This window comes from Mangifera indica, chromosome 15, assembly GCF_011075055.1.
Source record: "Mangifera indica cultivar Alphonso chromosome 15, CATAS_Mindica_2.1, whole genome shotgun sequence".
In the NCBI taxonomy this organism is placed as follows: Eukaryota; Viridiplantae; Streptophyta; class Magnoliopsida; order Sapindales; family Anacardiaceae; genus Mangifera; species Mangifera indica.
In genome coordinates, this window is record NC_058151.1 from 588,826 (window position 1) to 614,720 (window position 25,895).

Sequence of the window (25,895 nt, forward strand, 5' to 3'; positions counted from 1 at the left end):
TACCGCTGGAACTGGACATATATAAAGACAGAACCAGCCTCCAACGTAGCCTGTTTGAATTGAGTTGCCAGATAAATTTAAGTTATAATAATTAGATTTACGGTTTAATTTGAATAATATTTTATTACTAAATACTTCAAAAATAGATTATTTATAAGATTATTAGATATAAATAATTATTATGTTTGAAAAAATTTGATAGATATAAATAATTATTATTCCCCATAAACAGTTTGATTTGTGTTGGGGTATGAACCATACCACTGGACCTGGACATATATAAAGACAGAACCAGCCTCCAACGTAGCTTGTTTGAATTGAGTTGTCAGATAAATTTAAGTTATAATAATTAGATTTACGGTGTTTAATTTGGATAATATTTTATTATTAAATACTTCAAAAATAGATTATTTATAAGATTATTAGATATAAATAATTATTATGTTTGATAAAATTTGATAGATATAAATAATTATTATTCCCCATAAACAGTTTGATTTGTGTTGGGGTATGAACCATACCGCTGGACATATATAAAGACAGAACCAGCCTCCAACGTAGCCTGTTTGAATTGAGTTGTCAGATAAATTTAAGGTATAATAATTAGATTTAGGGCGTTTAATTTGGATAATATTTTATTACTAAATACTTCAAAATTAGATTATTTATAAGATTATTGGATATAAATAATTATTATGTTTGATAAAATTTGATAGATATAAATAATTATTATTCCCCATAAACAGTTTGATTTGTGTTGGGGTATGAACCATACCGTTGGACATATATAAAGACAGAACCAACCTCCAATGTAGTCTGTTTGAATTGAGTTGTTACATAAATTTAAGGTATAATAATTAGATTTAGAGGCGTTTGGTTTGAGTAATATTTTATTACTAAATACCTTGAAGATATATTATTTATAAGATTATTAGGTATAAATAATTATTATATTTGATAAAATTTGATAGGTATAAATAATTATTATGTTTGGTTAAAGGTAATAAAAGATTACTAATAAATTATTTTACTTAAATGTCCTTGAATATAATTATTTTTAAATATTTTTATATTATTTATCATATTAATTAAAAATAAATTTATTTTTATCTCAAAAAATTAATAAATTATAATATAATTATAATAAAATCAAGATAATCTTGGTAATCTTTAAATACTTATGGTGAATGTGGTAATCAGATTATCACCCATATTACATGTCACATTAGTATTGGTAATATAAGATTACTGTAATATTTTATTATTGATAATCTAAACAAAGGAATAAAAGATAGATTACTAAGATAATCTTAAAAATTTGGAACCAAACACCCCTTATTGTCATTATATTAAATAGGTTAAGGTTCTGTTACGTTCAATTTACTAAACCTAAAAATCAATCTCCAAAACTTTTTTCAAATACACTTTTCACCCATTGTTTATATTAATTTTATGAGCAATAATTATAAAAAATAAATTTATAAGCTTGAAAGTCACCGGTAATCTAGTAAAATATGATTTCAACTAAATTACACTAGAATATGTGTAATTTGGTTAGAATTATATTATATTAATGCAATTTCAATTAAATCGCCCCATCTTGATACAAATATGATTGGAATCATATCATTTTGTAAGGATTTTTGCTTAATCACACCAAGGTGGTCTAATTATAATTATAGGAACGATTCCAGTTGAATCATGTGGGATAGTGTAATTACATTGAAATTTTGTACAAATTAGTTAGAATCACATCAAAACTATTGTGATTTCAACCATAATTTCAACTTCAATTGGTGCGAATATGAGTTTGGGAGTGGTCAAAAATAAGTTTAGGCTTTTTAATTTTTTTAAATTGTGTTAGACCCTAAGTGTTTTGATTATGTTAAAATTAAGTTTAAAATTATTAATCAATGTTTATTAAGCTAATTAAGTACGTAACATAAATTTTTTATGATCGAAATATAAGCTAAATGTAGATGCTTAATTTTCTAGGTACAAGACACCCATCCCCAATAAGACGCCAATTCCTTGGTTCATCTCATGCCCATTCTTGAAAATCTAGAGTTCTTAGGAATTTTTGTCAAATAAACAGGGACACCTATCCCTAATTAAGGGACTCTTGTCCCATATTGGAAGAAGACCATGTGATGCCCATCCCCTCTCCAATTCATTCAAAAGCAAATTTGGAATGGTCAACATAATGGGACATCCATCCATTTGTCTGTCCCTTACTCGTCCTCTCATATCTAAAACTTTTTGAAATTTTAATATGCAAGAGAGGATGCATATCCCTCGAGTGACGTATTTCTATAATTTGATCATTGAATGAGTGTTTCAAAGCCACAAAAGTCTGAATGTGTAAGAGGACCTCTATCTTTTAATATAGTACGACTATTCAATTGCATTTTAAAGGTCAAAATATTATTTTCACGAGTCAACGACTACTAAAATGGATCCAACTCATCTTTTAAGCCTAAAAGTTATATAAATAAGTTGGATTGAAGTTAAAAAAATTAGAGAACATATAAAAAACATTCAAGAATGATCATCTCAATCTCTAAGCTCTTAATCTCTCTCTAAAAACCAAAAACTCATATATATAAAAGAAACACTTATACATATTAGTAAAATTAGTCTATTGGAAGCACTTTTTGCTTGTAAATCTTTTTTTAAATTACACTTAGGCGAGATTTCATATCAATATTGTAAAATGGCACAATCTCGATTCAATTTGTGTAATCCCAAAGTGATTCAAATAAAAACTTCAAACTAGTTACTTGAAAAATTGATGTAGAAGGCTCGGGACGAAAAGCTCCGAACCATTCTAAAAATCCTAAACATTCTTTAAACTCTTTTACTTTAGGCTTTGGTTGTTCCTTTGATTGTTGTTTGTGAAATTTTGAGTAAAAATCTCATTTGGTAAATTTGGTGTTTAATTTTTTTTATAATTCTTTTCAACCCCTTTAGGATTAATCTACCATTGGGGGTTTTTCAATTGAAAATATGAGTTTAAGTGATAAATTTTTTAGTTGAGAAATAAAAAGTAATTTGTTTGTATATTAAAGGTATTGATGATATTGATCTTATAATATTTATACATATTGCAAAGTGACGAAAATATCATTTGTCAGTTGAAACTTACATTTGAATTTTACCATAATACGAGAAAGTGTTGTTTTTAAAGTTTAACATTCGAAAGTAGTATTTAATTAGAATTATAATTATATAACAGGGTTAATAAAATATATTAATCAAGTAATATTATATATACAAACTACGGTTGTGATCAAGTCTAATTAAGTATTATTAGACTTGAGTTCATCTTAATTGGTTTTATGCAAAGCTCAAAGCTCAACAAGATAGAAATTATTGACTCAAGTTTGACTAAAAAATTACAGTTAAAACTCATAACTTAAATATATATTAATTATTTTTTTATATTCAAAGTTAGCAAGTAAGGTTTTTAAGAGTGTAAGTGCAATATTTAAAATTTTTATAAGTTTATTTTATAATGCTTGAGCCAAACCGCAAGCTTACAAATTCACTGAGCCAAGCAATAAGTTCAAGCTCGGCTCAAGTATAATACTCGAGTCACAAGTAGCTCTTGAGCAATTCGGCTTGCTTTTAGACCTAGTACAAATAATAATTATTAACGAGTATACATAAATTGATATATTATTTTTGATTAAGTGATCTAATTATTTAATTTATCTCTAATTTATAATCACTTAATTATATTATGATACGTAAATTTATTTTTACCAGTTGTTACCCATCATTTCGACATGAAGTATTAGTAATATTGACTCGCTGAATATGGAATGTATCTTTAATGCGCATAATTAAATTAATTTTCCATGGAAACTTTTTAGGAATTTTCATTCTCATTTAGCCCATAACAATTGGACCTCTATGGTGGGTGTAAATAGATAAATTATGGTGAAATTAAGTCAATTTTTATGAAATTTTTTCTTATATGTAATTATTAAAATAAATTTATTAATTATTTTTTGGTTCAAATCGGCCTGAAAAATATGGCTATTTTGGGCTTTTTTTTCCAGAAAGCCCAGAAGCTTTTTTGTTGGGCTTTTCTCAGTGCAATGACTTGAGACAGCTTTTTGTCATTTTTCTCATTCCCTAAATTGAATTAAAATTCAACAATTTTATGGTATATAGAATAGTTAGCAAAAATTATTTTTTAATTTTAATAATAATAATAAATTTAAAAAAAAATGTGGGACTTTTATCTCTTTAAGAGATTAAATAGCATTAAATGTTGCATGCAAAACTTTATTGTGAACATAAATACTTACACCTCCCCCTTTGCCTTCCGAAGGAAATAAATAACAATAATATCTCATTTATAAACAGTTGGATATTGTCCTTTTCCGATATTCAATACATCACGATTTTATTTTTGATTATTTGTAACTTAAAACGAGTCTTAATAATTTAAAAGTTTTCATATTATTTAATTAATTTGTTCCTATAATACTTAATAAATGCGAAATGATATATACATAATATCTCTTTTATATTTTATCGACGTAAGATAGTTATTAACTGATACAAACAAACTAATATATCAGAATATGATTGATTGATTTTATATTATAAATAAATTAAACAAATAAATCATATATACCCATTTTGGATATATAAATATATATATACTTACACATATTATCATATAATTAAGTATTGTTTTATCTTTAATTCAAAATTATTTAATCACATGATGATAAATATAAGTATATATATATATATTTACGTATCTAAAATAAATACACATAATTTTATTATTAGTTTATTTGTATCAGGTTTTGAACATGTTGTATCACTGAATAAATAAATAAATAAATTTAGTTTCTTGATAATTAAATGAAATGAATAAATGGAAGAAATGGCATTGAATTTTTATAATAAATGCCTACCAAAGACAATAAGGTAGGCATTAAATTTGCATATAAATCTATATATTAGTTTGGGAAAATAATTAATTGGGTTGTGATTATTAATTAATTCTCAAATTTTAGAAAATTAAAATTAAATTTAATATCATCATGGTATCGTCATCTTTAGATATTTCACCTTATTAAATGTGGTATTCAAAGCTTCATGATCCATCTTAAATGCTTCACCTTCCTTTGAGTAGTAGTGTAATGACATAGAGACAACTTTTTTTTTTTTTAAATTTTCTCATTGTAATTTAATGCATCTAAATTATTTGATTAATATGTTTTGTATTTTTTAATCTAAAAAAAATGTATAAATTCCTAATTAAATTTTGGATTTTTTGTTGATTTATAACTTTGAAGTCAAAAAACCATATACATCAAATTCTGAAGTGTAATTTAGTGCAAAAATATAATGAGATTAGGATTTTTTTTAAGTGGGTTGGTCCGTCATTCGGAAATCGTCTATTATTATGTTGTTAATATTTTAGTATAAATTTAACATAATTATAATAATGATTACAAATCGACATCTCATTCTCTTTATACAATTCTGAATTAATACAATTTAAAGTAAATGATTGAATATGTAATCACATAATCTTCGTATGATAGTACTTGATCACATTATTCCACTTAAATAAGAAATAACGGTGCAATCATATTAAAATAGGGAATAAAGATGAAAAATAGTCCCATGATATCATAAACCTGAATGAAATGTTGAAAAAATCATGTAAATATTTATAACTAATAAGTCTCACTTTTCTCGTTTTTTGTTAGATCATCTTTTCCACATATTTAAGATTGACTGACATAAATATTTTAACTAAAAAACAAATAATTATTAGCATTCAAATTGTTATTGATTATAAAAATACCCATTAAAATACAAACACATAACAAAAAATAAAAAGAATAAGAGTGATTTATCCTGAATTTGATTATCATTAAAAATCTTAAATAATTAAAAAGTATCTCAAGGTTCGAGAAAACCCTATAATTGATCAAAAGGAACATTTCACAGTGGAAAAGTTCCCCCAAGTGCATTTAGAATCAGTATAAATACTAGGAGTCTTGTACTTGTATTAGGTTGAGTTTTGGCTTCATTTATTAAATATGAAGCTGTTTCATTAAAATTAAATAGTAGAAAAAAAAAGAAGAAAAACACCTCAACCTTATAGCCTTGTACATTATTTAATGTTTTCATAGAGTGAGAATCTCCGATATAATAAACTTATTTCATGTATAAAATAATAGGATAATCTATTTTGTATAATTCAAATTCAGATAAGATCGAATTTTATTTTAACTTCAAAACAATTGGTTTATGTTCAAATTGACTTAATTAATTTAAGTTGATCGGTTCAATGATGTTGAAAAAATGAAGAATCTACAAAAAAAAAAAAAAAAATTTCTTATGCAAACTTAATTGGAAAATGACCTAACGATCGTGAAGATGAATTGCCTTGAAAGAGGCATCCATTTTACCAAATATTTCATAATTATAATAATTATTATTATTTTACCTTATAAAATTTTCGAAAAAGAGAGAAATATATAACGTAAATTAATTTAAAAAATTAAATAAATGAAGGGGTAAAGAAGTCTACTTGTATTTCCAAGCAATTAATGCCACCATTCCCTTTCCCCAAAATTTTCTCTAAACTATTATACTTAATTACCATAAATAAATAACCAATAATTAATGAAACCATTAATAAAAATCCAAATTAAACAATTTTATTTATCAATTAAATTAAAAAGAAATATTAATTATATCTTTTCAATTTATAACGGACTACATATATTTATCACTCTATTTATTATGCAATCGAACTCTTTGTTTCTCTCTGTCTTAACGAAGAAGAAGAAGAAGAAGAAGCTTTTTGTTATGGCTGCTGATGTTAGCTCTCTGGTTCGAGTACTCAACCGCTACAAGGGTGATCGGACGGCTGGAAACGACTCAAAGACAACGATGTCGTCGCTGATCACCCAGGACTTGCTTGGTGGTAGCGGCGGCTCTGCAAGTGATCACTCTATAAACAACGAGTTTCAAGAATTGGACCTCGACTTGCAGGTCCCCAGTGGCTGGGAAAAGCGTTTAGACTTGAAGGTAAATTCATTTTCTCATCTGGGTCTGTTTGTTTCTTTAGAAATTTCATTGGAAATGAAAAGAAAACAGGGTTCCTTTTGAAGAAACTTATTTTGAGTGGTTAAGCAAAACGACATCTTGTAAAAGGTTAGGTTCGATTAGGATAATCTTTCTGTGAAAACCTCGAAACCTTAAATTATCGATACGGTTTTAATCACTATACCCCAGATTTAATGTGTTTGGCGGAAAAAAAAATATTCATTAAAGGGTATTCTTTTCAAATGTTTTGTTCCTGAATTTTCTGTTTGGTTGAAGAGAAACTACAGGAAAATTAGCTGTGAAATTCTGATCATCTTTAAATTCTGTATTTATTCAGTCAGGAAAGGTGTATTTACAAAGATGCAATTCACCATCATCGTCATCATCATCAGATTACAAGCATCAGCAATCCAATCAAACAGTTCCAAAGCTTCAAGATTTAAACTTCCCGCCGTCGCCGTCGTCAAAACCCTTGTTAAATTTTTTCGACGAGTCCTCATTGGAGTTGAAACTGGTGTCATCTTCCTCGCAATCTTCATCATCAACCAATAATATTTACCAGAGCGTCTGCACACTCGACAAAGTAAAATCCGCTTTAGAAAGAGCGAAGAAGGAGCCTCAAAAGAAGCGATTATCCTCCATGCGGAATCCGCCGTTGCCCTTATCGCCTTCATATTCATCATCTTCATCATCCATCAGAGATTCAAAAGACAAAGAAGAAGATTTAATAATGGAAGAAAATAAGTTTTTAGCTTGTTCGATATCTTCCCCGGTGGCAGTCGGCTGCCCCGGTTGCCTATGTTATGTGTTGATAATGAAGAACAACCCTAAATGCCCAAGATGCAATTCAATTGTTCCACTGCCTGCCATGAAGAAGCCTAAAATTGATCTCAATATATCTATGTGAGGCCTCCAACTAGTAGCTTGAATAGTAAAGATGTATCACCTAATAGGACATAAGTTTGAATCTCTCACAGTTAAACCTAGAGTTTTCACCTGTTTCTTAGATTCAACTGAAGGATGATTCTACTATCTATGTGAGATAGGCTGAAGAAAGGTTTGAATTTATTCAATTAATGTTTTTGATTTTGTATATGATAGATTAATTAATTTTAATTTTGAAAAAATAGAAAAAAATTATTAGCCAAAGAGAATTTTAAGTATGTATGTGTAAATTGAATGATCTAAAAATGAGAAGAAATGGTTTTTATTTTATTTTTTTCTTTGTCTCTTCAATTCAATATTGCATTGAATGCTCTTTTTATGAATGTTGAAGCTAGCTTATTCATTGATTGACACTTCTGCAATTTCTTGAAGCTTAGAAGATATGGGAGATGGTTGAGTTTACTATTTTTTTTTTCAGCTGTGATGCCAAATTCAGCCTCTATTTCAACATACATTTTGTGTAGTCAATAATGTCAATAACAAATAAGATAGTTGGTATTTGGTAGTTGGTAGTAGCCTGATAGAAGTTATCAAAATCATACCAAATGTTGGCATATAATAGTTTATTTGTATTTATTATTATAATACAACACTTCAGTCAAAACTATTTTAATACTTACGTGGGAGACATGTATCATCTTATTTGTTGCATTGGAACTCTAAAAGTAAAAACTCTAAAAGTAAAATCTTTAACTCTTGTGAGGAAAGAAATTACATGAGGCAGATGCATCATGTATGGAGTTCAATGAAAACACCTTACTTTAGGTATCAACTCTGTATTATGATCAATTCTAGAGAGTAAAGGTGGATTTTATTCAAGTTGTTTGATCTCATATCAATGTTTAATTTGGCTCAAAACCTTTATTTGTGTTGGCGTTGTTGCATTGAAAAAGTTATTTGCCGATGATGATAATTCTTCTTCTCTAATAATTATTCTTATTTTTCAATGATTTTTTTTTTTTTTTGAGGATAACAATTTCTTATAAGGTTGAATATTGTTGATTTTCATATAAATAATGTGACACATCTATCTACTTTTACGGGTTTTTCTATTGAGATCAAGGACAAATGAATTACGAGAGTAGCATTGTGTGCATTAGTTGAAGCAAAAACCTACATGAGACCAATATATTATCTTTTATTAATTATTCGATAAAAAATTGTTACTTTATGCATAAATAATATAATACGCATGTCTAATTTACGATTTTTTTGAATTAGGTTTTATTAGGGTAAAATTATGAGAGGTAAGACAGATTGAGCTAGATGAATTTGTGTTGATGATCAATTGATTGTAATTACATATTCCAAAATATCCAACCAAAAATGGAGAACAAAATTGGGAAATGCTAAGAAATGTATGCTAATGAAGGAAAGTAATAAATTTGAGAATGTGACATGCATCCATGAACATTAAATTGCTCAACAATTCAGCCATCTTTCATAATTAAATCCTTCCAAGTACTTAGTGTTCTTTTAAAATTCAATCTCCCCAAATTGCTCTTAAAAGAGATAGTGATGGACCTGAATATGGTTGTGTCCTATAAATGTTTGAAAACTGCTTTCACCTACACTTTCTCAAATGAGCAATATTATGTATATACTGTTTTGTATATATATAATTGAATATACAGATAATATATCACCATATAATTGAATGTTATTTTATTTTTAATTCGTAATTATTTAATCATATAATAATATATTATTTATATACTCAAAATTGTGTACAAATAATTTTTTTTTTTTGTTGTCAAACGTAGAGCTTTATGGTTTCTCCATGAAGCTAATTAATATGCCCTATTCATTAATTAAAATGACCTAACTCTTAGTAAATGAGAAATTAATTTCATCATGGTCACAATTTAAAGCTTCTCAACCACCTTTCCTTCTCAAATTGGTTTTAAGTTTTACAAATTAACCCCATTTCATTAATTATGATATCAATCTTTCCTTAATATAGTGCATTGATTATTGAATTAGCTTTCTAAACATTAATAGTTATCTTCATTAATAAGGTGGGTGAGCCATAATTATCAAAGAGTTTTGAGTTTTGGGACCAAGCATTTAATTGATCTTCACTTTTCTTCTAATTTTACATAAGGAGACATGCATTCATGGACTTTTGATGGTCAAAAATAGATACGTGAAAATTATTAAGAGTGTCTCTATGCATTGATATTCAACAATTGCCTAACATTAAATTGAATTAGCAATGTTATTGACGCCACAAGAATATTCAAAAGACATTAATGCATCAACTTCATTTTGAAATTCAATGTTTCTCTCTCTATCTCTCATTTTATCCCTTGTAAACGCTAAACATTTCTTTAGTTTAAAATTAATCAATTACATAATAATACATCGTTATTTTACTCAAGTGTATAATTATTATTGTTTGTACACATACATGGTTTTATTGGTTTATGTCACAAGCTCTTGCCAATAAGACTGACTCGAGTTTAGTTTAAATTTATTATAAGTAGCTTGAACCATATTCAAGTGGGTCAAAGATATTGTCAAAACGTCATCGACAAGATGAGTAGTATTACCAATAAGATAAATAGTATTATCAAAGGAAGGTTCAAGCTGAATTATTTAACTAAAATTTTCTAAGTGTTTTTTCTTAGTCTTCTTGTCTCCAGATATAAAAAGCACTTCCATATCCAAAAAGGCATTCATTCAAGTTAATTTTGAAGTGCTTCAAAAGGGCACTATATATTTTAAACTACACATACTTCAATGATTTCTGTGACTTCAATTTATTTTAAACCAAAAAAAAGAAGGTTTGTGAATTTCATAAGCTTCTTGAGAAAAGGATAATTAACTAAATATGTTCATGGTCCACCAACTGACCATTGTGTATTCTAAAAGTGTAAAAAATAAATAAATAATGAAAATCTTTATCAGTTATTAACAGTACCTAAAGCTCTTATGTCTTAATAGCTTACTGATCATGGCAATAAAAAAAATTAATGAAGAAGGTAGCAATTGTTTTCTGCGCAAACTTCCCAGCTAGATTTTGGATCATTAATGGTGGAGTTATATCTACATCTCAACCAGTTATGGAGTTCTGATCATTAAGGCTTACCTCTTAATTCATTTCTTATTGTGATTTCTCTTCATTTAATGACTTTAATTTCTTTTTCTTGAAAAGAAACAAATAAAAATCCATATTTATATATATGAAGAGATCATAAATATTCTAATTGAACGCAAAACATAAGCTGGCATTGGAATTCGACAAATAAATTGAATTAAAATCATCAGAAGTTTTAAATCAATCTAGCAAATGAAACTGCATAAATGTGAGGGGTATTGACATGGGCAGATTTGAATTGAGTTATTAAGTTTGATCTTAAACTCAAGTAAGAATTTGTCATTGGAGAAGTTATTGGAAAATGTCAGAAAAGAAAAAGAGTTATTGGAAATGATAAAATAGAAGTTTTATCATTATTGAATTCAAATCAAACCAAACTTAAATTAGAGTTATTCTAGCTTGAGTTTGACTCATTTTAAATCAAAAACTAAGTCGGCTCAGATTGAATCCAAAGTAGGGTGGATTTAAGTTGATTTAACTTAGGCTTAAAACCACCTTTAGCTCAAGCTAAAGTGGAGTCAGAGCTTTAACTCAATAATTCATCTCGAGTTCAATTCTTTGCCACTGGTGATACTATTCACCTTATCGATAGCCCTCTAATGATATTGTGTGCTAACTTGAACAAGCTTAGATTATATATTATGAATTCGAATAAACCCTTTACTTGGACTTAATTTAGCTCAAATCTATCCCTAACCAAAATTAAATTATATTTGAATCGATTTTGAATTTTATCTTGTCAATTTTGAACTAGTTCTTCTAAATTTGAGTCGATATCAAATTAGACTTTCTCTGGGTTAACCCTAATCCAATCCAACCTAGCACAAATGAAACTGTATAATAAACAAAATTGTTGAAGTAATGTATTTATTATTTATGTTGGGCATTGAATGAATATATAAAGATAAAGACATTATATGTATTAAATTATAGTTGAGTTTTGTCCATAAATGAATGAAAAGAGCACTTACCTACATTTTGTTGAAGCAGATGTTTATCTGCTGCTAATTCTTATACCTTATTAACGCATTTAAATTGGCATTGAATTTGTATACCTAACCTTCATTAATGCCAATTTTTTTTTTTAATTTTTGTCTTTAAAGTTGTTTACCAACCTTCATATTATTTTATCTTCAATATCACCATCATGCATTTAAATTTTCTTTCTTTCTTTTTTCCCGAGAAAATGATTATTACTTGTTGAAATAGTATGTGATTGGGTCAAATTATTATTATTTGATTATTTTTAGATGGATCTATCATGGAAATAGCTTTCTTGTTAAATTAATTTTTGGGTTTTTATTTATTGAAATTGTAAAGTTATTACATATGAGCCGATTGATAGAGAATTGCAATTTCAACTCAACCACATATGGCATAGAACCAGTGTCTTATCCCATCACGGATAGAATAACTAGTTAAGTCTGAGGATGATCACAAACCGAGATAAGATTGAATACTCTAATCTTTGTTCTTGTCTTTATATGAGAGATCTATTTTCATTTGCATCTTATCTTTTATATGAAGATGAAGAGGAATTTTCTTCCTTTTTTAATGGAAAATTTCCCCCTTTCTTCCCCTCCTTATTCCCACAGGAAAAATCCCTTTCCCTTTTCCTATCTATCCGACGGAAAAATAATAGAATAATAAAGTGTATTCATAATAGTTCAAAATTTTTAATGGTAACTCATGATTTAAGAATGTAAAAGATATATGAAAAAAGGGAGAAATTGAGATAGGAACAAGTTAGGAATATTTCAATCTCTATTCCCGCCTCATCTCAAATCACAAAGATCTTAGTTCTTTTCGTTCCTATCAGAAAATCCCATCACAAGAGTCAAATTGTCATCCCAATTTAAGTCATAAATCTCAAGCATAGAGTTTAAAGACTTAGGTACCACTCTACACTCTTACAAATAGACTTGAATATATTCATTAATATCTTCCTATATACTCTTAATGAAGTGAATGGATCTCACCAGTTAGTTGGTTTGGTTGGTTTGGTGGTTAGACTTTGCTACGGTTCCTTGTAATGTAAACCAAGTATATTAAATAAGTTGAAAACTATATCCTATCCATAGTCCATGCACGCTTTGCACTATGTATTATAGTTAAATAAATGGTTCAAAAAAGTAATTTCTTGAGAGATTTAGTCAATTCAATTCGTTAATTACATGAAAACTAAGACTTCCAAGAATTATTCATTGAACTTCTTCAACGAGTAGCTGAAAAGAAGATATCAATGATATAATATTATGTAATTAAGTGTTATTTTATTCTTAATTTAAAATTCTCTAATTAGATGATGATACATTATTTAGATAATTAATAAATCGGGTTAATGTTTTCAGAATCGAACCGATAGAGTGGACAGTCTAATTTAATCGATAGTCAAACTGGTTAATTAGTGATTAAATTAGTTAACTATTTAAAATAATTATGTATAATTTATTATTAAATATATAATTTGAAATATTTTGATTTTAAAATAAACTTAGTTTGATGTTATATATGTTCAAAATCAATAGGTAAGGCATTGGGTTAAATTAATAATGAAATTTTTATAAAAAAAAATTATTTTTTATTTTGACTAAGTTAACCCAGTCTAACTGAGTGATTCAAAAAGTTTAATTTGGTCTAAAATGATTTAATTTTAAGAACAGTTTTTAAACGAATTAAAACTATTTTGCTTAATGAATCCCAATTCAACTGGTTTGATCGATCGATTCAATCTAATTTTTAAAACTATGGAGTGGATACTCAAATGGGTGCATATAGTTGTATTGTTTACATTTAATTAAGAATAAATATACATGATTCAATTGTATTAATTAGGTTATTAATATAATTGAATTATTTACAAATTAATGAATTGTGATCATGGTAAATAAATGTATCTTGAAACCATTCACCATGATCGCAATTTACTTGCTTATTCATTATTTATGCAGTACGGATAATGAAACTATGTATTAAATATTTAATTCAATTTATTTTATAATAATTACCTAGTGCACTCAATAATGTCATATGGAACATGACCATACACAAATGTAGGCGATAAAGATAGAATAACAACATTGAAATGTAAGGAGGTGAAGTAGAGAAGAAAATTAGTGGTAAGGGTGATTTCGAATCGAACTAATTTGAACTTGAATTTATGTTTGATTTGAGTTTAAGGGTCTATTGGTAATTTTCTCTTGTAGCTCTTTTTTTTTTTTTTAACAATTCTTCTTCACATCTAGCTTCTTCTCCAAAGTTTATTTTTCTTCTTCTCTTTCTCTAGTGGCTCATCATCCTTTTTGATGTCATTGTTTACCATTCCAATCAGCTCAAGCTCTACTTTTAGCTTGTCAATCTAGATTTAAGAAGTCGGTTCAAATTGAGTATTTTGGTATAAATAGTAAACATGTCATATATGTTTATGTCAACTTGATTATGAAAAAGGATCATGTTCGGTCTGAAGCTTCATAACCCAAACATGAGTTGTATATAATTGTCTCATTGCTTCGGATCGAAACAGATAATGTCAAGTCAATTAGTTAAGTGAAAGCCACATAAAATATATTGTTTCATATCAAAAACACAAAACAGATTGTATTGGTGTTCGTATCAAAGTATGTTGTTTCGTATCAATCGATAATCCTTTAATAATATTAAATACTAGCTCAAATAAGTTTAAACCGAATATTATATATTTGCTGCAACTCACATCCATGTCCAATTACCCCTATAAATAATAATACAGGGAGATGCGAGAGAGTTGAGTTAGGAGGGAATTAAAATCAGGACCTAACGAAAGCCCAATAGAAGTTTGACTGGTCACCATCGTCATCATCAAAATTAGTTCAACCACAAAAAACCTCCAGCATTAATGGCGCAATAAATCAATATATCTTATGCTTCCATCACAATCAACTGTTCTATTTAGAAGTTGAATGTTAAACATTGCATTAAATTATTTATCCATGTACATCTTCATGGTCCCATCCATGCATGCATATATTTATAATATATATACTCTTGTTTTCAGCATCCATCACACGATATCATTAGAATTGAATCTAAATCGAGTTCACTTACTCTCAAAAATTGACTCAATTTAGTTTGATTTAATTTAATTCGAATATATTTAAATTAAATTCAAGTTGAAAAAATTAATTAACATTTAAAACCAAATTAAACTCAAATAAGAGAGAGTTTAATTCAGATTAAATTACAAGTTGAGCGATAACTCAATTTTGTTCAAGTTTAACTCATGATTCAATTCAAATTATATCAAATAATTATTAAAATAATATTATTTTGTTTATTATTAGATAAAATGATATCGTTTTATCATTAAACTATAAACTCGAGTAAAAAATTTTGAGTCACAACTTCAAACTAAGCTTAAGGATCAAGCCAAACTTAAGAATTGCTTTAATTGAGTTCCATCAATCACAACATACTAACGTTATCAAAATAATTTAACTAGATGTGATTCACCAGATTCAAATGTAGTTGATCCAATATAACTCGATACCCCCGGTGATATTAAATATTAGAAATAGACAAATAACGAATAAAATTTGATAAAGGTGGAAACCAGGGAAGTGTATGTATAGCCCATTGGAATTATGAAAGGGATTGGTAATGTGATTATAAAGGCTTTAATTAAGGTCAACTTAATTTTGTGGGTATTCAATTACTTTTCTTGTTAATTAGGGGGTCAAATAATAAATTAGTTAATTAATTACTGTACGAGTGCCCGTGCATTAATTATGTAAAATAGAAATTAGGGTTTGGTTGGGCAGCTTATGTGTTGACGATAGATTCATTCATTAGATACTTGATAGGTATGTATCCATAAATGTAGCATGAAATCTGGTATTGGTTACGGCTAAAACTCTTTTCAATTATGGGTGTGAATTTATTCAATATTGAATGATAAATTGTGTCGAATTGTAGTTCAATTGGATCAAATCAATTCATTTATCATGTGAATATCATATGATAAAAGATTAGTTTTAAAATATTAATTCTGTTAATGTTGATATTATTAGTCTAATGTAGGATTGGGTTGAGCTTATTTGTTAACTTAATTCAGACTAGCTTAACATTCGGAAACTTGAGTTGGAGCCTATGAATTTTGTATTTTCAAGCTTGAGGATGTATGACACACTAGCCAATAAATGTTTGATTTGAATTGATTAAAATAATATTATTTTAACTAATAAATATCAAAATAATATCGTTTAAATTTGATTTTAGTTAGTTTACAATATTGAGCTGAGCTCAATTCGAGTTTGATTTGATACTAAACTCGAGTTTAACTACTCTAAAGTTTAATCGAACTCAAACTAGTTTTGGGGGGGGTCGGATGAGTTCAAACTCATTTTCAAGCTGATCAAAACTTGAGTTAACCCAAATTTAAATTGGCGAGACATGTATTGTATACATATTTATACTTAAAAGCTGATTGTATTATGTAAACTTTTATTTATAAGTTCTGTTTCTATTAGATGAATTCTTTTATGAGTATAAATAATGATATATTATTATGTGATTGAGTGATTTTAAATTATAAATAAAGTAAAATTTAATTATATAATAATATATTACCATTTATATATAGATTAATTTTATTATTTGTACATATAATTTTATTCAAATTATACAAACATCGAAGAAAGAGGGGCTAAAGCGGATTTTTCACAATTTAATAGAAGACATGGTTGAGGCCAGACGAAATGGCCCATTTTGAAAGATATGCTAGTTACAGTCAGTAGGGCTACTTAGTAAATCATGCCCATTTGTGTTCTTTTGTTGGGCCTCATCCATTTGGGCCCAAAAGAATCTCCCAAATTCTGCTTCATCTTAAAACCCTAAACCTAGAAATGAAGCCCTTGCTTTGTACTGGAACGCGGAGGAGTCTAATGGGGAAGAAGAAGCAGAAGGTCGTGCTTCCACCAGACCTCCCGCCTGAGGTATCGGAGGACGAAATTGAGATTTCCGATGAAGACTTAGAATTCGTTAACGAAAATCGTGACTACGCTGGCTTCGTTTCGCGCTTAGACACTCAGTCCATCACCAAGTACTTATTTCATCGATTCGTTGCTTCTTTGCAATTCATTCTTAACATTATACGTTGTCGTTTTATCTAGTGATTACTGTTTATTATTGAAATGTTTAATGTCGAATTACGTTTTGTGCTTTGTGTAATTGGTTATGTCGATTGATGATATTACTGGATCAGTCCTGCTATATTAGTATGAATATTTGTTTTTAATCGACGTTAAATGTTACTAATGTGATGTTGTTCTATGCATTTGTTTATAAGTTGTTGGATCGGTCATGCTATTGTAAGATTGTGTTTTTAGAGTTATAATGTTGTGTTTATGGGTGATTAGGCATGTGACACGTGTTGCGGATGTGAAGGAAGATGCTTTAGAGGCTATATATGAGAAGCGTTTACGAAAGAAGTCAGTGGAGAAGGAAAAAGAGGATAGCGGGGTTAAAATTGATCCTGTTGATGCCCTTCCGGTCAAGACTTTGGATGGAAAACTCTACTATCGAACATGTATTGAACTTTTCATTGCTCCCTTTTGCCAGGTTGGCTGTTTTCACAGTTTGATCACGTGTATTGATTGTGGAAATAATGAATGGTTTGTGTTATTGATAATGTGATGCAGTACCTAAGACGACGAATGGTGAAGTTGAAAAGGAAGCTGAGGAGGATGAAAAGGATGATGGTGCGGATAAAGGAATAGTTAAGCTGACAAAAGCTGAAAGGAGAGCTAAGCTTAAAAAAATTAGGAAAGAGGCGAAGAAACAAGGGAAGGAGTTGACTGAAACCAAAGAAGCAGAGGAAGCCCCCCAAGCTGCTGTGCTGGTACTTTGAAATGTTACTAATTTTCTTTATAAGTTGATCTAACTGAGAATTTTGGACTATATTATACATCACTGTATTTTGATGTGAGTGTTTGTTTATAACTTTTTCATGCTGATTTTTTATTTGTCGAGGGTGTATAACTATTATTCTATATTTTTTTCTAGTGACCTGGGCACTTTTTCATATGATAGAAGGTTTTCAATCCCTTTAATATCTTGTATCCTTAATATTGTCATTCAGAAGTTGTCTGCTTCATCATTTACTATCAGTGTTCTCTTACTTCTCATCTGGACGTGTATCTTTTGTCTGAAGTTTTTTATTTTGTTAATATTGTTGTTTTTGGGAATATTAAACTCAAACTATTTTCTTTGTGGTGGATAAGACCATGTTATCTTTCACTCTTGTATTCTGTGTTCTAATAACAGAACCTTTTTGTCTGTTTAGGCTGAAGTGAAAAAAGATCTCACGGCTGAAGAAGCGTTTGAAAGTAAGAAGCACAAACTTGCAGAGCTTGGAATTGCTCTGCTTGCAGATCCAGAGTCCAATATTAAATCGTTGAAAGAGATGTTACAAATTGCTAGAGATGATAATCCTTCTATTGCCAAACTTGGATTTCTTTCATTGTTGGCTGTTTTTAAAGACATTATTCCTGGGTAGGACTCCTATTTGATTTTGCAATGCTCCTTTGATACTTCTATGACCAATCATTTTTGTCTCTTTGCTGTAGTTTATGTCTTTTACTCTTCTTCATTTGTATGACAGCTACCGGATTAGGCTTCCTACTGAAAAGGAGCTAGAGATGAAGATTTCCAAGGATGTTAAGAAGATGAGGTTGTATGAATCAACACTTCTATCTGTGTACAAGGTCTGAGTAGTTGTGGCTTATAGTGAAAATTGTTATTTTTGTTAGGAGTCTCAATGGCAGTTCTTATTTTGATACTTGACGTGGCATTTGTTTTGTACATCTGATCCACTTATGTGTGATTCATACTATGCTATATGAGATTGTTCTCCTGAATGAACTGTAAGTTTAGTCAGTGTAAGCTCTAGCATTTCTCTATTTAGCTGCTTAAGAGTATAAGAAAGTTTAAAAAAAACATACTTTTTTGCATCCTAGGCACGCACATGCTCATATATAGATAAATTTGTAAGCAAAAGTAAAAGTTGAGTGTTGTATAACAATGGTATGTGAGGAGAGTAGGAAGCTTATGCAAAATTTGGATTTTATTTCATTTTTAATGTAAGTGATTTGTATGAATACAGTAAATGTAGAGGCCTGTGAGTTGGTTTAGCTTGTTTCACTTACCTTTTTAATCTGAAACTGATGATTCCTGGATCAGTATGTTGCAGCCTAAATTTTCTCTTTTATTTTGAGTAGTAAAGATATCTTAGTGCAAATTGATAGGCTTGTCTCAATTTTTTCTGTTTGTTATACCCATCTCATACAGACACTAAAAAGCAGTTGATAAAATATGCACCTCCAATGATGAGATCAGATTGTTTGCCCTGCATCTTATTCTTTTTCTTGCTGCTATGACCATTTTGGTAGATTATGCTGTGAGGTCAATATGGTCAAGTGTGGATTAAAGTTTTATATATTGGATTCCCATTTCAGGGATATCTGCAGAAGTTAATTGCATCAGAGAAGCAATCGGTGTTTCACCATGTGGTTGTTCGCTGTATTTGCAATTTGCTTGATTCAGTTCCACACTTTAACTGTCGTGAAAGCTTGTTGGAGGTTGTTGTCAGAAACCTGGCCTCCCATGATGATGTTGTGAGGTTCTGCTACATTTATGCTCTTGCTCTTACATTTTCGAAATCTTTTCGGATAATCCAATTTTGGATTTGAAAGAAAGCCTTGAATTGGAAATTGAAAGAATGTTATAATTTAATTGTGGTCTAAATAAAATCATCTTGTGGTACAAAACCTATATTATTCTCTTTCCGTAATGATATTTCTTCAACGAGCTTATGACTCATTTTAATCATTATTTCCTATCCTTTTTATAGTCAAACGTGTTCTAAAGTTTGCCTACTACCAATCTTTGTTGATAATTCTGTATTGGCCTCTGTTCATCACTCAAATATCTATTACGTAGTAATCACCTATCTCTTTGATCACTCAGCAGTAATTGGTTCTTAGTGTTACCTTATGGATGCATCTCAAATACAATGTATGGTTGACTGTAAATTTTTTTAGCTTTAAAAATCCTGAGTACTTTTCATATTTAATTCTCTGTTTCTTGTTTTCAGGACACTTTGTTATGCTACAATCAAGTCACTTTTTGCTAATGAGGGAAAGCATGGTGGTGAAGCTACTGTGGAGGCTGTTCGATTGATTGCAGACCATGTGAAAGTTAATAATTGTCAATTGCATCCTGATTTCGTTGAGGTATGAGGTTTTTGTGTTTTTGTGTTTTTCTCAATTTATTTGTACGTAGTGGATTCAAATTTTTCACTCAGCTTGGTTTATAACTAGGTTATGTTGTTTTAGAATACACTTATAAAAATTAATCACTATTTATTACATTGTGTTGTTCTTGGGCAGTCTGCTGGTACAGCATTGATTTGATATGGATAATTTCCTGATTTGTGTTAGTCCAATTAATTTGCAATATTAGAAGTTTATATTTTACAGCTAATTTTTTTTGGAAGGAAAAAAATTCCTCTTTTAACTTTCTCTTTCACTCCCTTCCATTAATCTGCATGTTTCCTTTTCAATTCTTCTTCAGGTGCTTATGTCTTTATCATTTGATGAAGATCTTCGGAGGGCGGAAGTACAAGACAGGGATAATAAAGCTAAACACAAGAAAAATAAAAAAAGAAAGAATGTTGAAGAGCCAAGTAAATTACCAGAAAATGATAGAAAGAAAAGTAAGAAAGAATTGATGGCCAAGACAAGAGAGGAGGTAATTATTCTTTCTAGAACATCAATTGCTTGTTGTTACCTATTTTGTTCATTATAGTTGTGGTATTAATGTTCTTAATCCTCCACACAGGTTTCTGCTGATTATAAGTCTGCTTCTCTCGCCCCAGATGTTATGGAAAAGATAAAGATGCAATCAGAGACACTCTCTGCTGTGTTTGAGACATATTTTCGTATTTTGAAACATACCATGAACTCCACTGCAGCCAGGTGTGTTTCCAAGATATAAAATGAATAGCAGGGTTGGGTCAGGGATGTTTCGAACTCTAATAAAGATGCACCATCTTGCAATCTGGTTGGATGGGGTGTTAGCAGATGCTTGTTCACAGAATCATTCACTTGGCTTGTAGCTCATATGATTTTTTATGTTCTTTAGTCATTTAATATCTTGTTTTATTCAGTTTATAGTCTGTTGTGGATAGATTCCAAAATCTCTCTTGAACATTATTTCTGTAATTATTTGGTATTTTTGTGTATCTTGCATATGGTCTAGGATTAAAAATTCTTCTTTAGGAGTCTGAATATATTTTTTCTTATACATTGTCTTTGGGTGTTACATCTGATTTTTTTTATCATTGATATTTGTTGCAGTTAATTGTTTGGTGTGAGTTGTTCTTTATAAGCTTTCTTGTTGGCTTCTTCCAGTAGTCCTGTAGATAGTGTGGCAACTTAGCATTTTCTTTGTGTGTGAATGAAAACTAATCTGGTGAGATTTAGACATGAAATCAAGCATATTACACGTTATGAAAGTAATGGTTTGTTAATAGTAACTAGTTTGTTTTAAAGTGGCATCGGAATAGTAAGAAAAGATTCTAATACTGGGGTGTGCAAGGCTGGATGATTCATGATTGTAACGTTTCTTTTATGTTTTGGAGAGTTTAAAAGAAGCCTAGAAGATTCTTAAGATGATAGAAATAGAGTGTTGAAGAATTTGAGCTTGTTTGTTAATTGTATGATTATCAGAACAGTTTTAGGCATTCATTTTTTACTTGAATACTTTACCTTTTCCAAAAATTCATAATTGTGTGTATCTGGTCGATTAATTATCTCTTGTTATTGCCCAGTTCTGACACAAATGCTAATTCACCCACCAGTGCATCTGGGGCCCACCCACTGCTTGCTCCATGTCTGAATGGATTAGGAAAGTTCTCTCATCTAATTGATTTAGACTATATTGGTGATCTTATGAACTATCTGAAAAAGCTTGCTGGTGGAGGTAGCAGCCAAGACAATTCATCCCAAAAATGCTTGGAAAATTTGACTGTGTCTGAACGCCTGCGATGCTGCATTGTTGCTTTTAAAGTAATGAGAAATAATCTTTATGCCCTAAATGTTGATTTACAGGACTTCTTTGTGCAGCTTTACAATCTAGTTCTTCATTACAGACCTGGAAGGTTAGTTCTACCATTTTGTATATAAATTGAAGTTACAGAAATGTTAATACTTCTAAGTTGTTCAATTATCATTGTTTTCATTGTAGTTGTTAGTGACTGTTGTGTTTTTCCCTCATAGTTTTGTTGGCAAGGTCATAGAATTGTGGTTTTATAGTCAATAAATTTCAGTATTTTTTAATGTGTTTGTTTATCAGAGATCAAGGCGAAGTGTTAGCTGAAGCGTTGAAGATTATGTTATGTGATGATAGACAACATGACATGCAAAAAGCTGCTGCATTTGTAAAACGATTGGCAACTTTCTCGTTAAGCATTGGCTCAGCAGAAGCCATGGCCGGTACGCTCTTTATTTGCAATATTTACTAATTTTTCAGGTACTTCATTATGTGGCTAACTTTCTGAGACTGATGCAGCCTTGGTTACTTTGAAGAATCTTCTTCAGAAGAATGTAAAATGCCGGAACCTACTGGAAAATGATGCCGGAGGTGGCTCAGTTTCAGGTTCTATTGCAGTAAGCTCTCATTCTAACCTGTGGACTTTTGCTTTTTTCGAAGTACTGCTTGTGGATGCCACTCCTGCTAATGTACTGCAGATTTAACATATAGCTGTTTTTGATGTTCAGAAATATCAGCCCTATGCCACAGACCCAAATTTAAGCGGTGCTCTTGCTTCGGTCCTCTGGGAGCTCAACCTTCTGTCAAAACATTACCATCCAGCTATATCAACCATGGCTTCAGGCATTTCAAACATGAACACTGCCCCAAACCAGATATATCAAACACTCTCTCCTCAACAAGCTTTTACAGAATTTTCACTTGAACGGGAGTCGTTTAACCCAAAAAGTGACATCCGAAAATCAAATAACAAGAGGAAAAGAGCAAAAGAGTCTTCCATATTGGCTGATACCAACTCAACTTCAGATGCATCAAATTCAATCAACGAAGATGAGGTGAACAAGAAACTTGGTAAGCACTTCACAGTTCTCCGTGACATCAAAGAAAACGAGCAATTAAGAGGTGAGTTAGATCAAGTTACTTTATCCCTTAATTTATATGAAGAATATAAGAAGAAAAAGAAGGCAGGAAAAACAAAAATCAAGAGAAAGAAAATTTGATGATAGTTTACTGCTTATGTTTCTTCTACCCATAAAATTTTGATTGTTTACTGAGAATAGCTGTATTAATTGATGTTTCATATTCATGGACTTATAGAATCTGAATAGCTGTATTGATTGATGTCAGTTTATTTATAACTCTATGGCTTGCATGTGACTGATATCCCACATTCACATGCTTCTTTCAGATCGTCCATCATTCTAATTGAATTTAGGGTTAGAGGTCTGCCATGGCGGAACTGTTTGTGTTGCACTCCAAATGCACCCACCCTTGGAGTTTAACTTTACATACACACTTTTGTAGGTTTAGTGTCACTGGTTTCGTCCCTAACTTGGACTCAATAGGAAAGTAACTCCGACTCCCATTGCGTAAAGATTGTCTAATCCTTCGTAATTTTTTTTTTAACGATGAATCACTCAAAGTCCAACGACTGTGCAGTTGGTAAATTCCAAGGAAAATAGTCTAGTAACATATCATTAGGACATCTTATTTTAATATAGATATATTATGAGGTATTATTATATTTACTCAAGTTTATTTACATGTGTATAGAGTCGAAATTGGGTCTTCGAGCTCTAATGTTGGGAATGGAAGGTTTTCTAATTTGGATTAGAAAATTACAAAAAGCACATACATTAATATTTGAATATATAGAAGAAAAAACATAACTAGTTACTTGATTGAAAAATTAATTATATTGAATTAAATATTAATTAAGTTAATAAATTTGATTCCTGGAATCCCACAATTTAATGGAAGCCGCGTCAAAATCTCTGAAATTTAATGTATGCTGACTTAGCTATATGGTTGGCTTATGATTTATATGCTGTAAACAGCTAGCCTAACTATTCTCTTCTGCACCCCTTTTGTTATTTTATTTATACCTGTTTAACATGTAATATGATCTCTTATTATATAATAGACATATATAGTATATGGTTGGATCACCAAGCTAACTCAGATTCGAAATTTGGTTTTGATCAATTTATCTTATTTTTAAATTCATTTAAGTTAAACTTAAATTGGTTGAATCAATTCATTTTTAAAATCGAATAGAAAGAGAGAGAGAGAGAGAGAGAGTTTGTTTTAGTTTGAATTGTGAATCTAATAATAGCTTGATTCAGTTTTTTCTACTAAAGGAACTAAATTTTTAATTGAAGTGTTGAACTGTCAAAATTTCCTCTTGAATAATTAAACCTTCACTTTTTTCTTTTTTTTTTATAAAAAGAATCGAATTTTTAATAAAAAAAATTTTGAAAGTGTTACTATAAGTCCATAATTAAACATTTAATTATTTTTATTAGATCTTGACTCTTCATATATTTGTAAGAATTAATTAATTATTTTTTTAATCTTTCACCAACCCATTGATAGAAATTAAAAAATAGTCTAATACAATATATATAATTGAATATTCTAATTAAAGATACATCGACATAAACTAGATGAAACGCTCTGTCATTATCAAGACTTGTTCTCTCCTTGTAACAATAAAATTATATATATATATATATATATATATAATACACATACATTTTATTATGTGATTAGATGATTTTGAGTAAAAAATTTAAAAAAATTTAATTATATGATGATATATTATATGTATATTCAAAGTGTATATGAAAAATATATACATAAATAATATTACTTAAAACCATAATATTTAATTTGAATTTGTTTAAACAGATATACGGTAGTATCATTGGAGGCCATAGAGAGAATAAACAATGTTAATAGAAAGGTAATCAATATAATTTAATTAGTTTAAATGAACGATGATTTCGAAAATTGCCAGCCAGCAAGCAAGAATCCACCCCTACAATTTAGTCAAGTCTTTGAAATATTTAGTCTCAAATTTCGGTAGAGTTTCGTGTTGACTAGTTGAATTTCAGTCTATAGTTAACTTATTATATTCGATTGCTAATTTTTGTCATTTTCTTTTTTCATACTTCAAAGAGTATAAAATTCTAGTCAAATTTGCTTTTGAATATGACTACATAATTTTCTTTTAAAAATCGAATAATAAATCAAAGCGAATTTATCACATCATTGATGTTATTGACTAAGGCAAATTTTCTTGTCTATAAATTATGGAGACAAATACTTTATTACACTACACTTTAAGTAAATATAGCGGTTTATTTTAGTTGAACAGAATCCGATGTCTGTGGAATTACAGTAGAGGTTGGTGTGGCAAAAGAAATTCTAGTAAGGCGAAAACAGGTGCGGGCACTGTGTGTGTGTGTGTGTGTGTATATATATATATATATATATATATATATATATATATATATATATATGTGTGTGTGTGTGTGTGTGTGTCAGTTAGAATTTAGAATTAAATTTTAAATACTAACTTATAAATAAATTTTTATTAAAATTTTCAATTAGAATTAAAGGTAAAACTGGTATTTAATAAAAATTTTAAATTTTATTATACTTTTATCCT

The 25,895-nt window shown here is 29.3% G+C and overlaps 2 protein-coding genes across 2 annotated transcripts; both read left to right on the forward strand.

The window, feature by feature from the left end:
- The first annotated feature begins 6,772 nt into the window (after positions 1 to 6,772).
- Positions 6,773 to 8,307, forward strand: LOC123198164. The gene is made up of 2 exons (XM_044612799.1): positions 6,773 to 7,074; positions 7,430 to 8,307. Exons 1-2 carry the CDS (start codon positions 6,787 to 6,789, stop codon positions 7,997 to 7,999), a joined length of 858 nt encoding a protein of 285 aa, XP_044468734.1. The 5' UTR covers positions 6,773 to 6,786; the 3' UTR covers positions 8,000 to 8,307.
- An 8,703-nt stretch (positions 8,308 to 17,010) lies between these two features.
- On the forward strand, positions 17,011 to 23,629 carry LOC123197757 (nucleolar complex protein 3 homolog). The gene is made up of 13 exons (XM_044612135.1): positions 17,011 to 17,213; positions 17,530 to 17,699; positions 17,812 to 18,011; positions 18,456 to 18,664; positions 18,774 to 18,876; positions 19,627 to 19,790; positions 20,265 to 20,403; positions 20,744 to 20,920; positions 21,011 to 21,147; positions 22,002 to 22,331; positions 22,526 to 22,665; positions 22,742 to 22,839; positions 22,951 to 23,629. Exons 1-13 carry the CDS (start codon positions 17,017 to 17,019, stop codon positions 23,440 to 23,442), a joined length of 2,556 nt encoding a protein of 851 aa, XP_044468070.1. The 5' UTR covers positions 17,011 to 17,016; the 3' UTR covers positions 23,443 to 23,629.
- Positions 23,630 to 25,895: the final 2,266 nt, after the last annotated feature.

Excerpts from the sequence above, each read along its gene's own strand:
- LOC123197757 (XM_044612135.1), top strand. The coding sequence starts at position 17,017 with ATGAAGCCCTTGCTTTGTACTGGAACGCGGAGGAGTCTAATGGGGAAG. Across the intron at positions 18,012-18,455 it reads CCCCCCAAGCTGCTGTGCTG|GCTGAAGTGAAAAAAGATCT; the intron begins GTACTTTGAAAT and ends TTGTCTGTTTAG. Across the intron at positions 22,840-22,950 it reads CAGTTTCAGGTTCTATTGCA|AAATATCAGCCCTATGCCAC; the intron begins GTAAGCTCTCAT and ends TTTGATGTTCAG.
- LOC123198164 (XM_044612799.1), top strand. The coding sequence starts at position 6,787 with ATGCAATCGAACTCTTTGTTTCTCTCTGTCTTAACGAAGAAGAAGAAG. Across the intron at positions 7,075-7,429 it reads AAAAGCGTTTAGACTTGAAG|TCAGGAAAGGTGTATTTACA; the intron begins GTAAATTCATTT and ends GTATTTATTCAG.